Genomic DNA, 23919 nt, shown 5'->3' with positions numbered 1-23919 from the left:
ATCCCTCAATTTGCCCCACGACCACTTCCTCCACACCTGATGGAGTGTGTGAGCGGGCTGGCGCTTGCACCAGGGCGTGAGCATGGCCGCTTCGGCAGCTCGGCGGGGGGAACCTGAGTGGCTTCGGACCCCCTCAGAACACCGTGTCGTGTGGGGACGCCGCTGATATTGGGGTTGAAGGGGTTGGGCTCTGCCAGCCCGCAGGAATGGGCATACACACCGGGAACGACCCCTCCCTTCCCACCCTGGCCGGTCCCACCGGCACTGCGCATGCGCCGCACGGCGGGCGCCCTCCCGGCCCCGGCTGACGCGGCGGCCACTCTCTAGATGGCGGCCGGTGCTACCGCGCATGCTCGGTGCGTCCCGCCGCTCCCAAAATGGCGCCGCGGCACTGACGGCGGCGGAAGAGGGTGTTTGCGGCGGGACTGAACGGTGGGACTGAGCGTGGCCCCGGCGCCCCGCGGCAGGATGATCCCCACCGAGGAGGTGTCGGCCCGCAGGAGGGAGATCGAGGACAAGCTCAAGCAGGTGGGGCTGGGCCAGGGGCCTGCTGCGGGGCTGGTCGGGGCCCGGGCCCGCGGCCCCAGCGTGTTGCCTGGGAAACGAGGCTGAGAGGTGGCCTGGAGCCCCCCTACCACCCCTTTGGCCCTGGGAGCGTCCCGGGACTCCCTGCGGGCCTGGTCACCCCGCTCCAGGCCTGTCAGCATCCTCAGGTCCTCGTCAGGGCCTAGAGCCCTGGTTCTCAGGGTCGCAGGTTATCTCTGCCCCCCTCTCAGGGTCTGGTAGCTTCTGGGGGCTCTCTCTTCAGGCCCTCAGGTTCAGCCTGTGAGGCCAGCCCTCGCAAGTCTTCTGTTCCCCCGTCATCTCTGGTCTTCAGTGGCTTGAAAACAGCCCTTGGTTGTTGCTTGGCACTGGCTGCTCGAGTTCGTGGTTGTGCGTGGCGTTTGGATGGTGCCTGTGTTGTGCTGTGGCAGGAAAATGCATGGTCTGAGTCGGTGTGCCTCTGTGGTAAAGGTGTTAATTTGCTGTTATGCTGTGACTTTAGTGTGCTCCTGGGCTCAGAGTATTGGAGGCAAACAAGTGATCCATAAAAACCTCCCTTGTTACATGTCTCGCAGGTCAATTGCCCTGATTTCTGCTAAGAGGTGGCATATTAAAAGTGTGACCTCAGCATCAGACCAAACATGGTTTGCTGCAGTGTTTACCAGGACTTATAAAAACCTATATGTAGTGTTTAGTGGCTTGAGTGCTCAGTGTTCAGAATTGAAAACTATTTTTTCATCCTACTGGCAGGAAGAAGAAACTCTGTCCTTTATCAAAGAGAGCCTTGAGAAGAGTGACCAGCTTACAAAGAACATGGTAAGGAGGTCCTTGAAGTTCAGCCTAGCTGGGCCTAGCTTTACTTTTTCTTAGGAGAATCTGTTTTCAAGGCTGTCATTGTGCCCATCTAAGGAATGCAGAGTAATAAACCACTTGCTCTGTATCTGTGTTTTACACTTCGATGGTTGGGCAAAGGGGAAGACTGATGAATGTTTCAGTCCTAAAGTTCTCTCCTGGGGGGATGAGGGCTCAAATGAGCTGTTGGTCTTGTCTCTTTACAGTCTACCCTCTCTCTTGGGAAGAGGTATTAATAAACCCCAGGCTAGTTTGTGCAACAGCATCATGTTGTTGCTTCATAAAGTCAGGTCTCGTTTGGAGTTTATGTTGAGAGTGTTCTATTTGAGAGGTGGAAAGTAGTTATTGTGCTCTAATTGCTCGTAAACCCTCAGTTAGTATACTGTGTCTAGTTTTGGGCTCAGTGCTTTAAGAAAGTCGTAGAGGCACCACCAGAGAAGTATCGAAAACATACCATAGGAGTGAATCTTGAAAGAATTACATTTTGGCATAGAAAAGATGACGTTAGGGCATGCTTTATGAGCTTACTGAGGTTTTCCACCTATCAGAAGCAATATTACAGTCCCTTTTAAAAACCGAATGTCTATGAAGGAAAAGAAGGTTCACACTGTACTGGTTCTGTGCCTTCATGTTGTGCATCTCATGTTTGGGTCTTAGTGGCTGCTGTTTTGTGCTTTTGTTGCTCTTTTTATCTAGAGCATCTCCAGGCATTTCCTGTGGATTTGTTCCCTTTTGTCAAATAAAATCTTACTTCACCTTAGTACTGTCTTGGGATGTTATTTTCATGCTTTACAAGTATTTAATTCAAGATTGGCCCATCTCTGTATGGCAGGTGATCCGTTTTGTAATTGTCAGCAGAAATTGAGACATAGAGGAGTTAAACAGCCTGCCTAAGGAGCCATGGCAAATTAGTAGCAGAGCCCAAAAAGAGAAACGGACTGATTGCCCTGCTCCAACTACTACCCTGCTATATGGATCCATGTGGGAGGATGTCCTCACGTCTCTGTTTCTCTGTTGATGTTTAGGTTTCTATCCTCTCCTCCTTTGAAAGTCGTTTAATGAAGCTAGAGAACTCAATCATCCCTGTCCATAAGCAGACAGAGAACTTGCAGCGCTTGCAGGAGAATGTGGAGAAGACCCTGTCCTGCTTGGATCACGTCATCAGTTACTACCATGTGGCTAAGGACACAGAGAAGATCATAAAGGAAGGGTGAGCTAAGCAGTAAGAGCTTGCTGGGGAGCTTCATCCTGTTGGTCTTTTGCGACAGAATTAGGAGCTGGCTCCACTCACTCATTGTAATGTTTCTTGTACCCTTCTCACACTCTTTCCCCACCACCAGTCCACCAGAAAGCTTCCTGACTTGACCTTTAGCAATCCCCAGAGGGCAAAGTCTGCTCAGACTCTGCACTGGTGTCTCTTCCAGGTTTTGCATACATGCTGCCATATGAAGCTCATGACCATTGGTGGCTTCTCTTCTTTCCTCTGCTCTTTTCAGAAAGATTCTCCCTGCCCTGTCGATGTTGTCACTGCATCCAGCATGAGTCAGAACTGTTGTGGAGCCAGCTTTCAATCTCCAGGAGGGTGTTGCAATGGCCCTTCCTCAGGGGTGGTGATACCCGAAAAGTTGGTGCAGTTGAACTTTCCAAGACTCCAAGATTTTTGAGTTTTAGAAAGCAGGCATTCTTTATTGCGGCGCCGGGTGCATAGGAGAGATCTCCTCCTAACAGGCACATGTGCAGCTTCCTCCACCTTCCCATCAGGGCCTGCCTGGGAGAGGAAGGCAAGGCTGAGTTGTGTGCTGCTGAGTCATCAGTACTTCTGCACTTGTAGCACGAATTGGGTGTTCTGCTGTGGCATTGAGTGCAGGCAAAAGGGAATCCCATGATCTCATCCTAGTTGAAGAAAAAGGAATTCAAATTTTCCCTGTTACATCCTGACTCTGGTCTGGTGCTTTTTTGATATCTTCTTTCTTTCCTTCTTGGGGCACTGCTTTTTATTTTTGATTTTATTTTCAGCCCCACTGGGAGACTGGAGGAATACTTGAACTGCATGGACAAAATCCAGAAGGCTGTGGAATACTTCCAGGACAACAACCCAGACAGCCCAGAGCTGAACCGTGTGGTAGGTTGTGTCTGGAAGCTGGCATGGGTGAGAGAGGGATGAACACAGCCCGGCCACTTGCCCTCTTGCTCTGAGAGGCTGATGGGCTTGCTGCATAGTGAGGAAGGTGTTTGGGCACAGCTGAAGAAACGATTGGTTTGGCTTCTGTTCAAGTCTGCGCTCGGTAGCGTTTCTGCTTGTGGCGTTTTGCTCTCTATGCATCATGCCAGTAGGACTTCTGAAAGCATACTTACACATGTGGTGGAGTTGATTGGACCTCCTCCTGAGTAGCTCTTGTCAGTCCTTCAAGTGCTTGAGCAGAACAGGAGATCTGTTTAAATCCCACTTGAAGACTGAGCAACTCCCAGGCATTTTTTCATTTAATTTGCTTTAAAAGTCTCTGAGTTACAGGCGTTGTTGGAGTTTAAAGCATATGGTACTTGACAGTGGTTAGACATGCCACAGAAAGTATGTTCCTATGCAGAAATACTTGTGAGTGACTGATTACAGAAACTCTGTGCTGCTTCTGTCCTGCTGTTTTGTGCCAGAAATCCCTCTTTGAGAGGGGGAAGGAGTCCCTGGAGTCAGAGTTTCGCAGCTTGATGACACGACACACCAAGCCGGTCCCACCTGTCCTCATCCTGGACCTGATCAGTGGGGATGACGAAATGGAAACGCAGGAGGAGATGCCTCTGGAGCACCTCCCAGAGAGTGTCCTGCACGATATAATCCGCATTTCTGGCTGGCTAGTGGAAAATGGCAGGAATCAAGGTGGGTAGCGCTGCAGGCTGTTCCCTTGTGGTTCTATATCGGGTGAGTGCTTTCTGACTACTTGCCACATGTGGTTGAGAGTGAAAGCAGCATGCTGAGGGTGATGTGTAGCACTGCACAGCTGGGCTTGTAGATTGCTTCCCTTCAGCCACGAAGCCTCTGCTCGGTTGCTGCTGTGGCAGACAGACTCTGAGTCTCGCTGCTGTTGGTAGCCAGCAGCACTAGCAGAACTTGCAACTACCTTATGGCACCTTTTAGGTGAGTAGCTCAGTCTCCTTTCAACCACCTTCTTAAGATCCTGGTTTTTTTACAGCATTTGTAGTAAGACTGAAGTGTGGTTTGTCAGTTGAACAGAATGATTTGCTGGTGAATACGATGAGAGAAAGAGCTGCGTAAATGAAGCACGGATTGTCTTAACACATAGTCTGTCCTATAGCAAAAATCCATTTAACTTACATCTGTAATGCCTTCTGAGGGAGCTGCAACTATCTAGTGCTTGAGTATTATAAATGTGCAAGGCACTGGATACTTATTCCCATTTATAAACAGAACTTTTTGTATTAAATGTGACCAAGGGCAAGGGAGATACCATCACAGAAGACTTTCATCAGTCAGTACATGTCTGTTCTTTCCTATTCTGCAGCGTCAAAATCTACCTACAGCTTTATACTTCTTTGTTGACTTTTCTTTTGGGAATGAATGACTTTGTGGACTTGTTACAGGAAACCTGTACTTTGACATATATGCAGCTGCTAGAATCACCCTCAACCTCAATGATTTATTTCTGAATGAGAATTACTGTGCTTGCCAAGTATGATGAACATCTTTAAAAGCTTCTTAAGAATTTTTTCATGATTAAAGGCGACGACTCAAGCATACATAGCATATTTCATTAGTCAGTTGATATTCTGCTTTCGAATAATGAACACCTCATTTAGTTCCTGAGTGCTCTGAATCCTGAGAAGTGTGTAAAATCTCTCATGCTAGAAACTGAGCACTTGAATTGACAACATCTTGCACAAATGTCTCCCGTCAGTTCCATAACTGACGTGCTCTTAGTAGTGGTGCACAGACTTAATGTTGCATATGGTGAGAGGACTGGAATAAGTACTGCAGGGGAAGGAAGAAAACGTTTTTGAAGGAAACAGGAGAGGCTCTGGGAGGGAGAAACACTTGGGGTCCCATATTAATGCTAGTAAGTCCCTGTAGGGGCACAGAGTGTTTTGGGAAAGGTTTGTTTTACCATATAGTGTTCCCTCTTTGCTTATAATCTTGTTTCTACCTCGTCTCCTTAGATTTCATGACTGTTTACTTCCAAATCCGCTCTGTCCAGCTTGACCGCTCCATCAAGGGGCTGAAAGACCATTTCCGTAAGAACAGCTCCTCCACAGGGGTGCCGTATTCCCCTGCCATTCAGAACAAAAGGAAGGACACCCCCACCAAAAAGCCAGTCAAGAGACCAGGTGAGTTCCTGAAGAGGGGGATCACTGTACTGAGTATCTTCTTGCCTGGGTATCAAATCCATATCTGCAGGCCTTCTCAATGCTGAGTTAGCCTCTGTGTCTAAAATGTGGTTTTAGGACAGGAGTGGGGTGAGATTTCGGCACCCTACTAAGTGGGGTGAGATTTCAGCACCTTATCTAAGCACCTCTTCTTTGCCCTGGATTCAGCATTGAGATTACAGACATTTTCTGTCTGTGTTTGTCAAGTCATCAGGTCTATTCTCTGGGAGGAGAGGGGCCCTGTGTACAGGGAGGCAAAAGGCCATTGCCTTAACAAAAGAGATAACAGGGACCTAAGAGGGCTATAAAAGGATGTGATCTGAGAACACCTGTCCTCAGCCTTGGAATATGGAATATAGCCTGTGCCACAGCCAAATAGAAAACTCCGCTCTGATAAAACACATCACTTTACTCGTTAGTTACGAGTAAATTAATATTGTGCTAGGAAACCAAGAGCTCATCAGGAGTTGAGATGGGGACTAGGTAGATGCCTACAGAAAGGAGATCCAAAGTCGTCTGAGTTTTGGAAGGGCTGTTAAAGCTTTTGCCTCAGCCTGTCTCTGGAAGAGCTATGAACGTGGCTGATGCGTTATTCCACCTCTCCTCAGAATGGAGTTTTGCTGCATTTTCTGCAGCTGGTGAGGCTGGTCCCTCCAGTGTACCGGAGCACAGAGCTGGAGTTCCCATCTCTGAAATGTGCCATCTAGTGGGAGCATGGCCAGAAGGAGGGCCAGCAAAAGCTAGCACCTGTCTCCCACAGCAGCACAGTGGTGTTGTCCCTCTGTGTGCCACAGCACCCTGTTGTCTCCTCTGTAACAATGATGAAAGTCAGACAAGTTTATATTTCTGTGGGTTTGTCTGGCAAATACTCTCCGACCCGAGTATTTTTTGTTGTGTTATCCAAATACTCTTACTGAGTTCAGGAAAATAGTAAGAAACATGGGTAGGGACTGGGTGTGGATGGGATGGGCAAAGGGAGGAAAAGAAATACCCATTTTAATTGTATTGTGTTTATTTTTATAATCCTGATGTGAATACAGTCCTCATCCCAGGTAATATGCATCTGTGTGTGCGTGTGCTGGCCCTGGTGCTCGCTCTCTTCACTTCTGTGTGTGGAGCGGCTTTGCTGGGCCTCTTCTTGCTAAAGCCATGGGTGTGCCTGGGATATTTGGAGAGGGTGGGCTGCCTGGGGAAGGCTGTGACATCCAATGATCACCTCTCTGGTCTTCTAAAAATCTATCTGTGCTATTGCTGCTGTGCCCTGGAGCTGTTCCTGAGAGCTGATAGGCAAGTTGCAGTTGGTGAGTGCAGTCAGTCTGTGAGTTTCAGTGGATTTCCCCCTGCCAGCAGAGAACCACCTGACAAGGGTATGTCTCACCTCACTCTTGGTTTTTCTCTGGAGTTTGACAGGTAGTTATTTGCATAAGAAGTTGCTCCCAGTGCTAGGAGACCTGGAGAGGACAATATCCTCCTGCAAAGGAGAACTAGCTGTGCTGCAGATGGCAGAAAAAAAGTGTTTAAAATTGCTCCTAAGCATGATGGCAGTCATTTGTGTTCAGCTCCTGAACAGTGGCTCCTGCCCAACAGCATGATTACAATAGGTAAACATTATTTCAGTGTGGTTCAGTAGCTCTCTACTGGAAAGATGCCAGGTGGGGATCTGTGGCTGAGCCATGAGGAACTCAGGTTGTGGATACTTCAGATCTGATCCACAATTATCCACATCAGATCTCAGTTACCACCTAGTACTGAAAAGACCCCTGAGTTTTGATTGCTGTGAAGTCAGCGTCGTCAGCAAATGTTTCTAAGCAGCCTGGCAAGTAGTAACATCTCCCCTATGCTCTAGCTAAATAGTCAGAGGTGGAGGAGATTTTTTTTTTCATGAGTAGATTTATAAAAAAAACACTAGGATTTTTTTTTTTATGAGTCTCAGATCTTGGATGCTCACAGAGAAAGGGCAGAAAGGAGCCCACACATTTGAGAGCACAAGCATTTATTCCCTGCAAACAGTGCTCCTACAAAATGGATGCATTTGGGCATCCAAAATTACTTGTCATGATGAATGTCTCAACTATAGATTTGCCAGGAGATCTTTTTGCCTCTTTTTGTTCAGTGTAATTGGCATTTGTGAGATGGGCCAGGTAGAAGGCACAGAGCACAGTCTGAATGCACTTACAGAGTTGATAGGGTATGAAGGAAAGAGTGTTTCAAATTATCTACTGGGGTATTGTTAATCTCAAGAAAAAATAGTGACTAATTTGTCTCCAATCTTCCATGAACAAGGACAGAGAACCAGACTGTAGCTCTTAAAGGATGGGGTGGTTAAACCTCATACACTAGCCATCTCTTACGGCTGCTAAATTGTACTAAAGTGATATTAAATAGCGAGGGGAAATAGTCTTTGGGCAGAGATTCACCATTTCTTCTGCAGTTCTGTCAGCTTTCAAGGACAGCTCTGGAGGTGGAGGTCTAACACTCTCCACACTGGCACAGGGGCACTCTTCATAGCAATATTCATCTGGTGATTTTAGCATTTGTTCAATTATGGACAAAGAATTTTTTTTCTTTGCCATTGCTTCAGTAAGTAAAGTCGAGTCCCACCAAACTGTGTTTCAGACAAGGGGTTTTCTTATTGTTCCAACAAGTGAGTTGATTTCCTTGGTCCTTAAGGAAGAATATCCCAGTGCACACCCCAATGCCCACTTTAACCTGTTGCAAGGGCAAAATAACAAACTAAATCTGATGTGCTATAACCTGTTTACCCACAAAGCAAAGCGCAAAAGAGGCTACAGCTGAGGGGAAGGTGAGGTATTGAGGACAGGGTAACAAGACAGAGACACCCCCCTCTCCCTCAGTATGACACTGGGTTTTGGAGAACATACTCCATACCCATGTATTATTTCAGAGAGTCTTCATCTCTCCGTTAATGTTTCATTTGTTGGTGTGCCCTGTATGTTCTCCTGTTGTTACTACATGCAGTTGAAAATCTGGCTGGTGGAGATGCTTCTAAAGCAGAGTCATATTCTCTTAACTGAAACTTGCCAAGTCAGGTTGAACTGATGAAGCAATCTGTGGCCTTTTTTTTTTTTTTTTAAATAGTTTGCCGTTTGAAACATTAGCAGTCTGTTGCAGAGGGCAAGTGTATCCAGGTTCCGAAATCGTCCTGCTGCAAACAAATGCACGTAAAATATAAAGATGATCGCTCTCTGTGATGCCTGTAGTGCTCTTCTCTTAGCTTGAGTGCAGCAAGTAGCTCAGCAGCTCTGCTTTGCCAGGGAAGGACAGGGCCAGAAGATGCTGGTAGAGGCACCCAGCCTGCCTGCCTACAAGCAAAAGTCAGAGAGCTGTAGCCAGTTTTGTAGACTCCTGTAGCTGGTGCTTAAGAAGAGAGGATGCCTTTCCCTTCTGCTTTGTTAGAAAGCTGCCTGATGAAAGAGAGAAACAGTGAAAAAGAGAACAGTGTGGTATTGGAAAACTGCTTCGTGTATGCCCAAAAGCCACTTTATTTAACAATTGGGCCACAGGATCAAAGGTTTCAGGTGGTTTTTGACTCCCGTTTTTTTTTGAGCTCCTTTCAAGCTATAGGGAAGCCCTTTTCCAGTTTACTTAATGCTCCAGTTTACCTAGCGGTGAGGTGCTACCTGGAGGCAGGCTGTGGAGTCTTTGTGTGGCAGCATAAAGAGCCTGTTCCTGCTTCCCCTTCACTGCCTAGCTTGAATGTGATGTTTTCATTAGTGTCTGAAACGCCATCGCATTTGGTTTTCCAGCTGCCTAATAAGGGAAAACAATCATGGAACAAAAGCATTTGGCTTCCACTAGAATTCATTAAAGCCTGATTAGGATGCTAAGTAAGAGGGATACAGCAGCACTGAAGTGATGCCCATGAACGCAGCAGAGGTGTTGCAGCTCTCATCTGAGAAGAAGCTGTCAGGAGTGGGCTGTGGAGACGTGCACTGCATACCTGTGAAGTGAGAGCCTACTGACAGCAGCAGTGGTTGTGCTGTCTGCTTGGTTTTCACACTTTTTTTTTTTTCCCCCCTCCCTCCTCTCTCCCTGGCTGCTTGAAAGCAAGTGGGAAAGATGAAAGAACTGGTAGAAGAACAGTACCTGATTTGAACTGCTCTGCATCAGCTGGGCCATGGTAACAGCAGTAAGAAAGAGCTTAGTGCATATCTCGAGCTTGCTACAGCCCTGCTTGCTCAGAGGAGCTTGCTGTTGTGCCCAAGCTCTTAGGGTTTCTGAAAGTAGCCAATAATAAAGTGGAAGTGTTGGGCGTGAAGAGTGTCAGGAAGCTTGGAAGAAGTGGCATAGCCCTCTCATCTGATCATATGGCAGAAGCTAGGAACAAACGCATCAGCGCAGCAAGGACGTAAGTCTTACTGCCTCCCTGGTGTGGGTTTAGAGGGAAGAAGTTTCCTGCTAGAAGAATGTCTTATGGATATGATTTTTTTTTTTTTTAACTAAGTGGCTGAGAACACTCCGAGCTGGTAGAAGAAAGATGTTGCCAGTGAAACATTAAACTTTAAAAACCATAATCTGTTATTTAGTAAGTGCGCCAGGTTAAGGCAGTTTGGTAATCCAGTGGGAACTTCTCTCTCCTTGTTCTCCCCCATTAGAGATGCACTCTTGGGGGATTTGAAGTTTCCTTCCCCCTGCTGTATATTCCTTTAGGGGATGAAGCTGTCCTGCACCCTAGGATGCTGTTCTGCAGCAGCGTGTACTTAGTGGTCCTCAGCATCTGGGCAGCCAACACTGATTTCCAGGCTGCGCTGTGGCTCACAGTTGCTGGTGGAAGGAGGGATTTTCCACATGCCTAAAGTATTTATTACTTTAAATCGGAAGAACGATTCTTAATTTTGGCAGCAGCATTTTTATTTCTTGGATCCTTCTTCATCCTGGTTCTGTTTCATTTGGGTCTCCTATAGAAACTCCTTCTACCTTTCCAAAACTTTCTGTTCCCTGTTGTGCAGGCAACAGCAAAGCTCTGCTGTGAGAGGGTGTCCGTGTGCTTGGGGTAATTGTAGCTCGTTGCATGACGACTAACCTTTTAATGTGGAAACAGTGCTTAGTCTTCAGTTGTCACATAAATGCTTTGTTTTGTGCTTTCTAGCTGTATATCCAGCATTGGCTTTTGTTCAGTTCTGTCTGGTTTTTGTGTGTGTTAAGTATAAATCTTTTAACCCAGTGTTATTTTTGTTTTTCCATGGTTTTAATTGATTTGCAGTCCCTTAGAAGAGGAATGTCTTGGGGATTAGGGTGACTTAATGCGAGTTAGACATGGGTGGGCAGCATCCATTATTCTGTGATTCCTGTGATGGGAATTGCTGCTGCAATTGCTCTCTCGAGCCCGGAGGTTCTCACCTCTTTGTTGCTTCCTATAACGCCAGGGATCATCCCTTGTCTTGGCTGTGGGGCTCCTGATGGGTCTGTGTTGAGCATGCTCAGAAAACACCCCTCGGAAAGACACCTCTTTCTGCAGCTCTCACCAAGCAGCCGCGACTGTGGCTCTGGGGAGCAGGCAGCGTGTTGCTGCACAGGAATTGTCCACGCTGCAAAGCCCTGCTTCCACAGCTGAGGAAAACAACAAACCTTGGACGCTTGGATGCAGAGAACCAGCTTAAATAAAACTCATTGCAGGGGAGGGTGCTTTGTTGCATTCCTTCTCTGACCATGTTTCCTCACCCAGCCACACCACCTCACCAAACTGATTTGAGCACTCCGTCATTCTGTAACCCTGCCTGGAATTCCTGCCCCCACCCTCAAGGCTGGGAAACAATCTGGAAATGCCATTGTATCTGCACACTTGGACATGAGTTTGGGGTTCACGTTCCTGTACTGAGCATGCTCATTGATGCCCAGCGCCCTCTTGCTGGGCCCAGGTGACTTGCTGGTGGAGGGCTGGTGTTCTGGGTTTGTTTTCTTTCACTCATTTTCTAGGTCTTCTTGTCTCTCCTCTCTGACTCTGGTGACAGGCACGATCCGTAAGGCTCAGAACCTTCTGAAACAGTACTCTCAGCATGGTCTAGATGGGAAAAAGGGGGCCTCTAACCTCATTCCTATGGAAGGTAATCACAGCTCTAGCTACTTCACTCTTGACTTCCTCTGTGTATCAGCCTTGCTTTTCCAGGTGGGACTTCCATTAGCCTAGTGCTTGGTGGACAGCATTGGATAGGTACAGCTATCCTTGAACCAAGGAGATGCTGGAAAGCCAAATTATTTTTCTTAATTTTGTGTCTGAATTCCAAGTCTCCGTAAACATGTGTACAGAGGAAGAGGAATGTTACCTTAAAGCAGTTGACCCACCATAGCCACCTGGCTAAGGGAAGCTCTGCTCTGATGACATCTGCTTGTGGTGTTTCTGTTCTTTTTCCTTTTTGCCTGAACTTTGAGACATTCAGTTTCCTAGTGACCTTTCCAAACCTGATGCTGAAGTGTCAGACCACAGCAAGCTCAGTGCATCATGCCTGTACATCTTCTCTGTGGAGACCTACCTAAATGGTTGTCTTCTGTATTCTGGTCTCCTCTGCCCATAGAGGTTGTGCCAGATAAGGGAGAAGAGATCACTTGCTTCAGGACATCTGTAAGACCTTTCTGCCTCCTGCCATGCATGCATCCAAAGTAGATCTCTTCAGCACCTACGTTGTAGTCTACTAAATCCCAGATGATGAATAACAGTACTCATTTTGGGGGCAAAAAAATCTTGTGCTGAGCAGGAGATGGGCTTTGAGTTTGGATTTGTAATGGTTGTGGGTACAAATTGGACTTCTGGTGCCTGCTATCCCATTCAGAACTTATGGCAGGAGGTTCAAGGGACTCCTGTGGCCCAACAAATGACTTGACTCACACTTCTCATCAGGTTTCAAAGGGTTGCTACTGCTACATAGCCCAACAAAGAGATTTGGTCAGGTAGTGTTCCTGGGACTGTGTAGGGAAAAAAGCATCCATCAGATCAAATAAGCCAAGCTTGAAGCGGCTTCCAGCCAGTGTGAGCATCCATGCTGTAACCACCCTGGATAAATTGCGCCTTCTGTTTGTGCCGGCTGACATCTCACTAGGTCATGAGCATGATTTACGAGTTAAACACCTTTCCGATACCCTGAGCGACAAGCATGGGCCGGCTGCTGGTAAGTACCATGTTGTCACTTCATAACAAGCTGGCTAACATCCCTTCTTTTCAGCATGTTTCACAGTAGTTTTGTAGCCAGTGGCTGTTCATCTACGTGGGCAGTCCTGGAGCATGGGCCTTCTCTGGCTATGAAGCTCTGGCTCTTCTCAGTAGAATTCACTCCTACTAATCACACACACCCCAAGCCCTCAAACAGGGAACCCCAACTTTATCCAACCAGAGACTGGTGGCCACCATGCTGAGAGGCCCTTTCCTATAGGTAGCTACTGGCTTGTTTGGTGCTGAAGTGAAGCAAACAGGAAGGGGATCCCATGCGGCATGCAATACAGTGGGCCACTCTCCACCATAGGCAGTCTGTAAAACCACATCATCTTTGTGTGTCCCCTGCTGACCATAACTTTTAAAAGATCACCCTGAGGGACCTGTCCAGAGTAGGGAAGAATTGGTTCTTTCTCCATCAAAAGTTGCAGATGTTGCTGGGAGGAGAGAAGCAGCAGCCCATAGCTTAGAGAAGGCCTCTTACTGTCTTGTAGTGGTTACTACAGGGGTCTGAGCAATGCAGGTGGGTGCAAGTCCGTTTGTGTCTGTCCTGCTGACACATCCAGCTAGTGGTTGGCATGAGTTGGTGCAGGCCCTTGTATCGTACCAGCACTTCTCATACCTACCACGTAGGTTCTTTGATGGATCTTTGTTTGAGACATTCCTACACTAGAACTCGAATATTTCCATCTGTATGCAGTATTGTGTGGCAGATCACTCACCTAGCTGTGCTGATATTCCTGCTTCCGAGGATTTAAATGTTCATCTGCCTGTTTTTCATCTTCTGTTTCTGCCTGTGGGAAGAGGCTGCCTTCCAGGACAGCCTTGATTTCCCAGAAATGTTGATGCAAAATGGCAGTTCTTCATCTGCGTGATGGATGGAGATAAGGAATTCTAAAAATACAAGCAGAGATGTTGAATAATTCACCTCAGACCTTCCTGAGTTTAGTACTCTGTGTTCAAGCCCTTGATTAAATTTAGTCTGTATCCCAGAAGAGCTCCAAACTTGCCTTCTGTTATGAGGCCGGAAAGAACTGGTGTCCTGATGTGCCCGTTTCCTGAACTGCGGGTGACTTTGCATGCCTCCTGCAGGGTATGCACAGCTTCCCATGCACAAACCCAGGGCACAGGTTTGGTGAGAAGATGACTCTTGTTCTCGCGCAAGGATGGGTGCAAAGCCAGAACTGCCTTTCCCAGAAGAACCTTGTGCTATTTGTGTAAACCAAGGCCTTGGAGTGAGCAGAGCTGCTGGAAGCTCAGTGTGAATTTTGTTCTCTCTTAAAGCCATCTTCCCCTTACAGGGAGGGATGACGTCTTCGACATTGAGATTGATGCGTACATTCACTGTGTTAGTGCCTTTGTCAAACTGGCCCAGAGCGAATACCAGCTCCTCACAGAAATCGTCCCAGAGCACCACCAGAAGAAGACCTTTGATTCTCTCATCCAGGTCAGTTGAGCCTCTCTGCTTGGCTTCCTTTGGAAAGGATCCACAAAGAAGATTCCCTTCCTCTTCATTGCGAGGATGTGGATTCCACCACCTGCTGTGGGTGCCCAAGAGCACCACTGCTGCTGGGGTTGTCCTGCAGGACCTGTGCAGGGAACCAAAACCTGCTTAGGCCCTGGACAACATGTGCTCAGAGTCACTCACCAAGTGCTGCAAATGACCCGTCAGCTAAACTGGCATCCTTATTGATGCCAGTATCCTGCATTGAGCCCCTTGTGCTGCCTGAGCAAAAGTCATGCTACTTCCTTCTGACTCTGGCTTTGTTGCAGGAGTCATTAGATAACTTGATCATGGAGGGGGATAACATTGTCTCAGCTGCCCGGAAAGCCATCATCCGACATGACTATTCAGCTGTACTCACAATTTTCCCCATCCTTAAGCATCTCAAGCAGATGAAGCCAGAATTTGACCAGGTCTTGCAGGTGAGTGTGATGGGATTGGAGAGGGTCCTGTGGCTTGGGTTGTCTGGAGAACTTTTTGAAGGAGATGATCACAGTAGCTTTGGACAAAGCCATGCTGCTTCTGTCCTCCAGCATGGACTGGAAGTGTCACAAATGCAGCTTGTTCCTTTCTGTGATGCTGAACGAGCAACTCAGCATCTCTCAGCAGCAGTTCTTTTCAGTTCAAGTCATGACCTGGTGATGGACCGACTACATCATTCTGCTGTATACAAGGCCTCTGAGGTGTTTCATCTCTGATACTGTTGAGCTTAGTTTAGTCTGTGCGCAGTGACATCTGGAAGATGGGTTGCTGTGAGGAGAGCCTGCTTGGACCATGCCACAAGGTTTTCCAGGTATCAAATGCAGCATCCAGGTTCAGCAAGGCTCCTTTCCATCTGCTCTAGCTGGTAACTGTGATGTGCCAACCACCTGTATCAGGTACTGTGTAAGAGGAAACATGAGAGGTAGCGAGTCCTGGTCACCTTTAGGGTCACAATATCTTCCCTTCCTGGCTGGCAGAAGAATGCAGGATTTCACATATTGTTGATGATGCTGTAAATATTCTTCTGGCACATGGGGAATTGAGAATGAGATGCTGGAGTGGGGAATCGGGGAGAGTCGGTGCTGGATGAAAGTTCAGATGCTGTTCGTGTTCCTTTTCTGATCCGTTATGGAACTATTCCAGGGAACTGCAGCAGGCACTAAGAACAAACTGCCAGGGCTGATCACTTCCATGGAGACCACTGGTGCGAAGGCACTGGAAGAGTTTGCAGACAACATTAAGGTAGGATTCTCTTCAATGTTCTCTCTAGCAAGACCAGCAGGCTTGGAAGAGAGATTTTCTGAGCAGAACCCCTAGTTTAGCTTTCTGCTTTCCATGAGACCATGTAGTTTCTCACTCTAAAACCGGAGCTTGCTGGATCACTTTGGACAGTCAGCTGCAAATACCAAATGCTTGGTGCCAATTTCAAATATGGAGTCCTCTGTCTAAGACCCTTAACAGGCATACCACAAATAATTTGACATGAGCTTCTAGGCCTCTGCAGATATCAAGTCAATCTCAGAATTCAATCCTATTTAAAAAGAAAGGAAGATTATTGACCTAAAGTTTTGGAGGACTTGGATTAAACTATCGCTGTGTAAGGCAGGCTTGGTGAATGCGCTGCCCAGTAGGTGAGCTGAACTTTTGATGGTCGCATGCTGAACAAACCTCTGATTCTGAGCTGCCAGTGCACAGGAGCTGTGGTTTCTGGGCACCAGGAGATGGCACTGCAAGAGCTGGGTCTGAGGATGTTGAGAGAGGCTGGGTAAACAAGCTTACAGCTCGCTTGCAGGAGCAATTCTATTGTAGATGCCTTCAACTTCCTTACGTGCTCGCCTTATGTCTCTCTCTTAGAATGATCCGGACAAGGAATATAACATGCCAAAAGATGGGACAGTTCATGAACTCACCAGCAACGTATGTGATGATGATTTCAGCCATCCTTTGTTAAAAACAGCTTCTGAAGAGGTTGTGGCAATAGCAGTAGGGAAATTTCTTACGTTAAGCTGTCTCTGTATGGGAAGGGCAGTTGATTGGCTTCCACGGAGAGATTAGTGAGTCACACTTGCTAAAACGTGGTGTGACTGTGTGGGTACAACCCAGCAACTCAGAGGAGAGTAGTGGTTTGTTTCCTGAAGGCTTTTAAGTGTGGGGGACAAGTGGTGCTTCACGATCCTTAATAGCAACATCGGTTGCTCATAACTTCCCTCCCTTGCTTCCAGGCCATCCTTTTCCTACAGCAATTGTTGGATTTCCAGGAGACGGCGGGTGCCATGCTGGCATCGCAAGGTATGTACATGCATGGGACTTGTTTGGGCATGCAGTTCCTTTCCAAAATTGTCTAGACATCTTCCCTAAAAAGATCAAACCTCAACATGCACTGTGAGCTTGTTCTCCTCCTGTCCTTCACCCTGTGGTTTGTCTTGTCCTCCAATCTGCCATGACCACATAGTTGATTATCTGGAGAACTCCAAGGGATGCAGAGAATTTACCTGCTGGCCTTCCACACTTGCTCCTATCAGACTGTCTTTGGATGGTGTTTATTACTGATGTGCTCTGTGGTATCAAGAGAGGATTCCTTAATCGTTTAGCTTCAGATCAGACACTTGACTGGTCCTCTGTGACTGTACTGGAGTGAAGATGGTTGGTCCAGCTGAGTTAGCTTTAGTTAGGCTGTGTGTTGATCCATTGCTGCCTTTCTCTGCCACATCTTTGGTCAGAGTATAACAGCAGCAGCAAGAATATTCTCCTCAGCACCTAGCCATGGTCAAGCTGGGACTCCTGAGCTGTTTGTGTGCCACATGCCCTGACAGAGAGACAAGTTTTAGCTCTGCTCTCCAGGATGCTAAAGAGACTAGTTCCAGAAAGAAATACATGGATCAGAAGCTGAGAGTTGCTACCTCGAGTAACGGGATGCTGCCGCGTGTCAGAGTGGCAGAGCAGCAGCTCCCAGCTCTCTAGTGAGCCCTTGGCCTTGGCATGGCCTTGGCATAGCTCATGCTTTCAAGTAGCTTGGAATAGAGCAGGCTGGAGGTGGAGAACTGGAGATTCAGGGGGCGCAGGGACCCGAGGAGTGAGCCTGTTAGGAGCAGAGGAAGGGGGAAGCTGCTTACAGCTGACTCCAGACTTTTATCTGCATTCCTGCTTGGAAAATTCTGCCAGTTCTAAATTAACTCAAGCTAGGGTGTCTCTGCTTCTTGCCACATCTCCTCTAGCCACGGCCTTGTGCCCTCTCCACTTGCAAGCTCAGCATGCCCAGAGCCTCCCAAGCCTTGACTCTTGCTCCTTCGCCAAAGAGGTAGTATGAGGGTTTTTTTCTTGGAGAAACCAACTGTTTCCCATGCCCTTTCCTGAATGATGATGTCAATACTGTTGTTTCAAAGTCTTGACATGTTGTCATGCAGTAGAGATCTGTTATAGGAGCTGATTCAAATGGTAGCACAGACTTTTTTATTTTTGTATTGGTCATATAACAAAACACGACCGTATCCATGACACACAAGCCATTTCCTTTTTAATTGTGACTGGTTGTCCCATCAGGTATAGAGGGATCCTGCTGTGTAAAGACAGCTTGAGAAAGCTTAAAGTCAGTGTCGTTATCACAGATCTGGTAACTTGGGCTGGTGTGTGGAACCTCAGAGCCATGCATGAGATGACCCATAATCCAAGTATCGTAAGTCCTGTTCTGTCTGTCTGCAGCCAGGCCTTAGGGACTATCTGCTGTCAGATGCTCCCTGCATTTTGCCGGTGTTGTTCTTGTGCAGAAACAGCTCTGTCACCTGCTCCAAAAGCTACACCTGGGCACCCATGAAGGGCAGAGCTGTTCTCGTTCTGAGTGACACTTTACTGAATGTTGGTCAAGTTGTGGTTCTTGTCCAGCTGTGGGCCTGACACTACCCTGGAATAAGCATCATCACATCAGGGGTGATTATGTCAGTGGAGTTTTAGGAGGGGTGTTGCTTCTGCAAACAGAGGCATCTGCTTTAGAGTGGTGACTTGTCCCCAAGGGTGCCTCTCTAATGACAGCTCCCAGTTTCCAGCTCAGGTGTGAGTGTCTGGAGTTGGGTTAGATAACTCCCACAGTGATCCCAAGTGGTGGGAAGTACATGCAGTTTTTTCTGTGACGTTTGCCTCAAGTGGAAGCAAAAACAAAGTTGATCATTTAAATACAGTGATGCCAATCCCTTGCTCTTGGCCACTGAGCTGCTCTGTAGGGCTCTGTATAGCCATGCAGGGATGCTAAAGTGCAGAGTGGCTTTGCTCAGGCTCTTGGGAAGGTTGTATGGGCTGTGCAGTTCATTTCAAGAACCAGTGAACTCCTGCTGGCATGAAGGAAAGCTTTCCTTTGCCTTGAAAGTGGGTTTGAACTGATGTGGAATGAGATTTCTTGCTAAAAACAAACAAGGACAATACAAACAATGTCTCTAGGAGGGGAAGGAGGTCAGATGCTGCCTTTCCTCAGTGATCTCCAGCTCTCTTTGTGGCCTTGGAGGCACTTCTGCCTGCTGACTTGTGTAGCTGTCTGTGGCTGCTCTGTGTTAATATCTGCTTTGTTCTCAAAGGGATGGTGGTCTCTAACCTGTCTTTTTGCACTTTGCATTTCTTTTTCTCTCTCCTCCCTCCCCTTTTCTCTCTGCTCTGCCTAATCTTTGTAGTTCTTGGGGACACATACAATATTCCTTTAGATCCCAGAGGTAAGCAGACTTACCCACACGTACCTGTTCATATTGCCTTGGACTCTGGTGATGTATGTTAATTCTTTATTCTTCAGGAGTGGTAAATAAGTTAACACATAATTGAAAAGGGGAAAAAGGGGAGGGTAAGTAACTCTTGCCAGTGGGCTGAAGAGAATAGGGAGGGCTTGTCACCAGCAGACAATGAGGGATGCCACATGAGCTGAAACAGGCTAAAGACATTCTCATGGCACTGAATCTCTTTGGCACAGGTAGCAAATTGGCCCAGCTGGTATCATGCTTTATCCCATGTGCACTCGGCTCCTTATTGTCCAGCTCCCAGCAACAGGAGCCTCGAGGCCTTTCCCATGCTTATGAACTTGGACCACCGGAGCTAGGCTTGGCTGCCAAACTCTCTGGTGGGAGGAGGAGGAGATAGCTACCCCACGTGTCCTGTGGGACCCATGCCCACAAGCCCTTGAGGGCAGAAAGCCATCTCTCTCTCATGCACGGACAGAGGAACATGTGCCAGCCCAGAGCCGTTGCTTGCAAGGGCGGGCTCCTGTGCTGGTGCAGTCCCTCGTGCAGAGCCAAGCAGGCCCTATCAGCAGCCATGGGGATGGCGGAAACTTTCCCGAGCCCTTCTGCTTGTTTCAGTTACTGTTGTGTGCCTGCTGTTAACGGCTCCAGCTCATTTGTTCTCTGATTGCAAATTTCTAGTGCTTGCAAACCCTTTTCAGGTGGTGGGGGAAGGATGGGGAGGATGTGTTTAATGGCAGAATTTCTGATCAAGTGGGTGTCCTCTGAGCGTTAGGAAGGAAGGGAGAGATTTCTGCCAGGCTGTTCAGCCCTCAGCCCTTGATGCAGATACAATGATTGAGGGGTGCAGAACTTTTCCACCCTCACCCTGGATAAGCCACTGACAGTCAGCACTGAAGCAGGGAGCTAATTTCTCTGTGAACAGGAGCTCTGCACTAATTCCATAGCAACAGGGACGAGGCTTGTTTGAATAGAGGCAGGCTGACCACACACCCCCCCCGCCCTTCCCCATGGCGTGTTAACTGGCCTAAGATTCTTTTCCTTTCAGAAACCAGCTCTTCAGCTAGTAGTTACAGTTCAGAGTTCAACAGGCGCCTGCTGAGCACCTACATCTGTGAGTACTCTGCACACCTTCCCATTCTGCCTCATCAGCTGGCCTTCACTTGGCGCGTTCTTGGTTGTGGAGCCCAGGCTATCTCTCTTACTCCATGTGATCTTTCCACGTTTGAGCTGGAGTCTGATGGGAGGGATGGATGAAAAGGTGGAACTGGGAGTTTCAGACTGTTTCAGTTAGACAGCACAAAGCACACTGCAGCAGCTCACTGTGCTGCAGAGCTTTTGTCATCAAGTTGCCTCAAACCACTCCCACCCAGTGCTTTGCACCTTCAACCCCACAGAAGCTCCCAGCCCCCAAAGGGGCTCTGTAAAATCTTGTTCCTGCATTTAACAGTAAGATAGGGAGATGAGTTTGCAGTTCTACCTTGTGATGGTGGGTTACCATGGGGGTCAGGTCCGTCAGCTTCTTTGAGGCCTGAGCCTGCGTCATGGTCAGGCTGAGTCTGATCACCCGTCCTGTTCCTGGGACTTATTCTGAACACAGAATGCAACTACTGCCAGCTGCAACAAAGGTGTTAGTTCACAAGGGAGGTTTTGGTGACTTTTTGAGGAAAGATCTGCCTGAGGCTTGTGAGATTGTTAAGTCCATGTGATTGTACCCTTGTCCGTACAGGCAGTTGGGCTGTGCTGTGGGCCCACAGTGACACTCAGTTTGGATTGTCGGTCATGAGAAGTTTCAGAGCAAAACTTTTTGTTTTTCTGTTTTTTCCCTCTTTAAGGCAAAGTGCTGGGCAACTTGCAGCTTAACCTTCTTAGTAAATCCAAAGTTTATGAAGACCCAGCTTTGAGTGCCATTTTTCTGCACAATAACTACAACTACATTCTGAAATCTCTGGAAAAGTAAGTGTGTATCCGAGTAAATCTCCCTAAAGTCCAGGCTGATTCTAAGCATGGTTTTGGAGCAGAGCTCTGCATTGAGTGCATTTACTTGTTGGCCTGCCTCATCTCTGCTTTTCCTTCCATTCTTGAAACTGCCCTTTTGAAAGCTTTGCACTAACGTCGCATTACATGAGTGGAAGATAAAAGCATCAGAGATGCCTTAGGTTGTAGAGAATCCTTTGATCTCGGGAAGACTGAGGGCATGGCTTTGGAAAGTAACTTGGAGAAGCTTCTGTCTCCTAGTTTGTGCATTTCAAGGTCCTTTTTATTGTGAAGGGCATAAAAGATCTTGTTGACAGGGGCTTGAAATGTTGCTGTCCTGCCTGCAGCCCTGAAAGCAGCTGGCTCATGTGCTTCCTCAGGTTTTCCATTCTTTCAGGTCTGAGCTGATCCAGTTGGTAGCCGTGACCCAGAAGACAGCCGAGAGGTCTTACCGAGAGCTCATTGAACAGCAGATCCAGACCTACCAGCGCAGGTCAGGTGACATCCTCCGCTCTTCCCTTTGTTTTGTCAGCTTGAGAGCTCCTTGGGAGCCAATGCTGCTGGAGCAATGGGAGAGATTAGCCTAAAACAGAAGCTTGTCTAAAACCAAAGCCAAGTATTTTGGTTTCCCAGTAATAAATCTAATTTGGCAAGGGGTCACTGGTGAAAGTTTTGGGGTGTGTACTGTCTGGGGTGGCCTTTGGGTCGTAAGTGAAGACATAGATGTTCTGGTGAGACGTGAGTGACTCCTTCTCTTTGCCTTCTTCCTATCTCATTTCAAATGCAGCTGGTTGAAGGTGACAGAGTACATCTCAGAGAGAAACCTGCCTGTATTTCAACCAGGAGTGAAGGTGAGAGGATGGGCAAGGATGGTTTTGAGATGATAGAAATTGCCAGAAACATTTCCTTCCTTGTCATATGAAAAAAATTCCCAGAAGCTGCCTTTATATCTCGTGCCAGTGTTGTTCTGCGGAGTGAAAGCTGTGGCTGGGACAAGGTGGAAAGCAACACTGCCTTCAAATCTCCCCTGCCCCAGATTCATACAAGTCTTTTAATCTCTGCCTCCGTTCTTACATGTTCACCTGAGCAGATGCTTGTATTTTGGATTTGCAAAACTCTGAGACCTTCTCTTAGAAAGGACTGAAAGCATAAAGAAGTCTATTTTTATGTCTGTTCTGGCTGAAAATTACCCTTGTTAAACCTACTTTAGATGAAAGCCAATTGCTGAATGTAGGATGTGCTGCTCACTGCAGCTTTCTCTCCTCCCTGCTTTGGGAGAGGGAATTCGAGCCATGTAGGTAGGATATTACTTAGGTTGCGGGGAGAGTTGTGGGCAAACACTGATGTTGGAAATTTATTTCTGGAGATGAAATAAAATCCTTTCCCTCCTTGTTGCAGCTCAAGGATAAGGAGAGACAGATGATAAAGGAACGGTTCAAGGTAAGGAGGTGTTAGATGGCATAAGAACATCCCCTAGTTGATTGGGACAGACAGTCAGACCAAAGATCTGCCTAAGGAAGAGACCTCTCTGTTGGTGATCAGCAGTGGAGGAGAAGAACATCAAACTCAGTAGAGGGACGTGATTGCAGACAGGACACTCACTGAGTTTTACTTTGGACAGGGTTTTAATGACGGGCTGGAGGAGTTATGCAAGATCCAGAAGGCCTGGGCAATCCCAGACATGGAGCAACGGGACAAAATCCGTCAGGCACAGAAAAACATTGTGAGAGATACCTATGGTGCCTTCTTGAACAGGTGACAACCTCTTCCGACATTGTCCTCTCTTCTTGCGATTTACTGAGCTCTTTGGGGACTAGAGTAGCCCAAGTTGAGGCACTTTTCTACTGTCCTGTCTTAGCTTGTCTATCTCGCACACTGAAACATCCCCAAGCTGAACTCTGTGAGGACAGAGTTGCGAACATCTGCTGTCACCCCGATTGCTTGATCAGGGTGAGTGCGGATGTTCTAGCTGGCACAAAGCTCTGAGCTACCCTGGACTATTCATGTAAAACTCAGGAGACCAGTTGTGACCAGGTCACTTGCTCCCTACAAGATACCCTGTCAGATTGACATGGGATGTGCTGGGGTGGAGCTGATTTGTGACAGAGGAGGGGCCAGTGGGTCTCTTTGCTGTGTTCCAGTCGTTCATCACCCAGGGTTTGTCTTCCTTTGCAGATACGGCAACGTGCCCTTCACCAAGAACCCTGAGAAGTACATCAAATACCACGTTGACCAGGTGGGGGAGATGATCGAGAAGCTGTTTGACACATCAGCATAAATCCCCAGCTGACAAGTACAAGTCAGCGCTCTCTCAGCAACCTTTGGGACTCCCTTCCCTTCTCCCCTGCCCCGTTGTGGTGGGCAGGGTGTTATGCTTGTATTTATCAGATTTATAAACCTGTGGAAACACTACCTCCTGGTTGTCTTTGCTGCCTTCTTTGGATCCGAAACAAAGGCTGCTGTGTGGGCTCTTATGTCTGTGCATCTTCAGGTCTGGGTATAAATGTTAATGCTTTGATGTGCAGCAGACATGGTGAGTGTGTTAAAAAGAAATGAAAAAACTTTATGGATACTGTCCTTTTGTTAAGGGCAGGAGGCCTGTAAGCTCCAAATGGTGCTGTGTACTTCCCTGATGGGTTTTGGGAATCAGTTCCATAGGATCCCAAAGGATTTTCCCATTGTTACTCTTAACTGTTAATCAGTGATTGGGCAGGGTGCCGATTCTGTGGTGTGGTGCCTGGCAGGCCTGCAGTTGTTATGTACAAGGGATTTTAATTGTTTTTTCACCCTGAAGCTTCATGAGCTATCCC

General features: G+C 47.5%; 1 protein-coding gene across 11 annotated transcripts; it reads left to right on the top strand.

Moving 5' to 3' along the window:
- Window positions 1–378: 378 nt before the first annotated feature.
- Window positions 379–23515, top strand: EXOC7 (exocyst complex component 7). 11 transcript variants are annotated; one of them, XM_086624195.1, is made up of 22 exons: window positions 379–528; window positions 1294–1359; window positions 2421–2605; window positions 3412–3517; window positions 4045–4267; window positions 5563–5730; window positions 6810–6821; window positions 11742–11832; window positions 12808–12893; window positions 14236–14381; window positions 14708–14860; window positions 15564–15662; window positions 16275–16337; window positions 16643–16709; window positions 19076–19114; window positions 20181–20246; window positions 20968–21088; window positions 21507–21602; window positions 21897–21960; window positions 22508–22549; window positions 22731–22864; window positions 23285–23515. In XM_086624195.1, exons 1-22 carry the CDS (start codon window positions 469–471, stop codon window positions 23385–23387), a joined length of 2190 nt encoding a protein of 729 aa, XP_086480321.1. In that variant the 5' UTR covers window positions 379–468; the 3' UTR covers window positions 23388–23515. The 11 variants fall into 11 exon arrangements, with proteins under 11 accessions (XP_086480321.1, XP_086480320.1, XP_086480323.1 ...); XM_086624194.1 differs by having other exon boundaries at window positions 11742–11834; window positions 12825–12893; XM_086624197.1 differs by lacking the exon at window positions 6810–6821 and having other exon boundaries at window positions 11742–11834; window positions 12825–12893.
- Window positions 23516–23919: the final 404 nt, after the last annotated feature.

Source organism: Tauraco erythrolophus, chromosome 20, assembly GCF_009769465.1.
Source record: "Tauraco erythrolophus isolate bTauEry1 chromosome 20, bTauEry1.pri, whole genome shotgun sequence".
NCBI classification, from domain to species: domain Eukaryota; kingdom Metazoa; phylum Chordata; class Aves; order Musophagiformes; family Musophagidae; genus Tauraco; species Tauraco erythrolophus.
This window is presented reverse-complemented; position numbering and strand designations above follow the sequence as displayed.

Bases quoted from the DNA above. Each gene is read 5' to 3' on its own strand.
- EXOC7 (XM_086624195.1), top strand. From the start codon at position 469: ATGATCCCCACCGAGGAGGTGTCGGCCCGCAGGAGGGAGATCGAGGAC. The intron at 1,360-2,420 runs GTAAGGAGGTCC...GTTGATGTTTAG, and splicing joins ACCAGCTTACAAAGAACATG to GTTTCTATCCTCTCCTCCTT. The intron at 21,603-21,896 runs GTCAGGTGACAT...TTTCAAATGCAG, and splicing joins ATCCAGACCTACCAGCGCAG to CTGGTTGAAGGTGACAGAGT.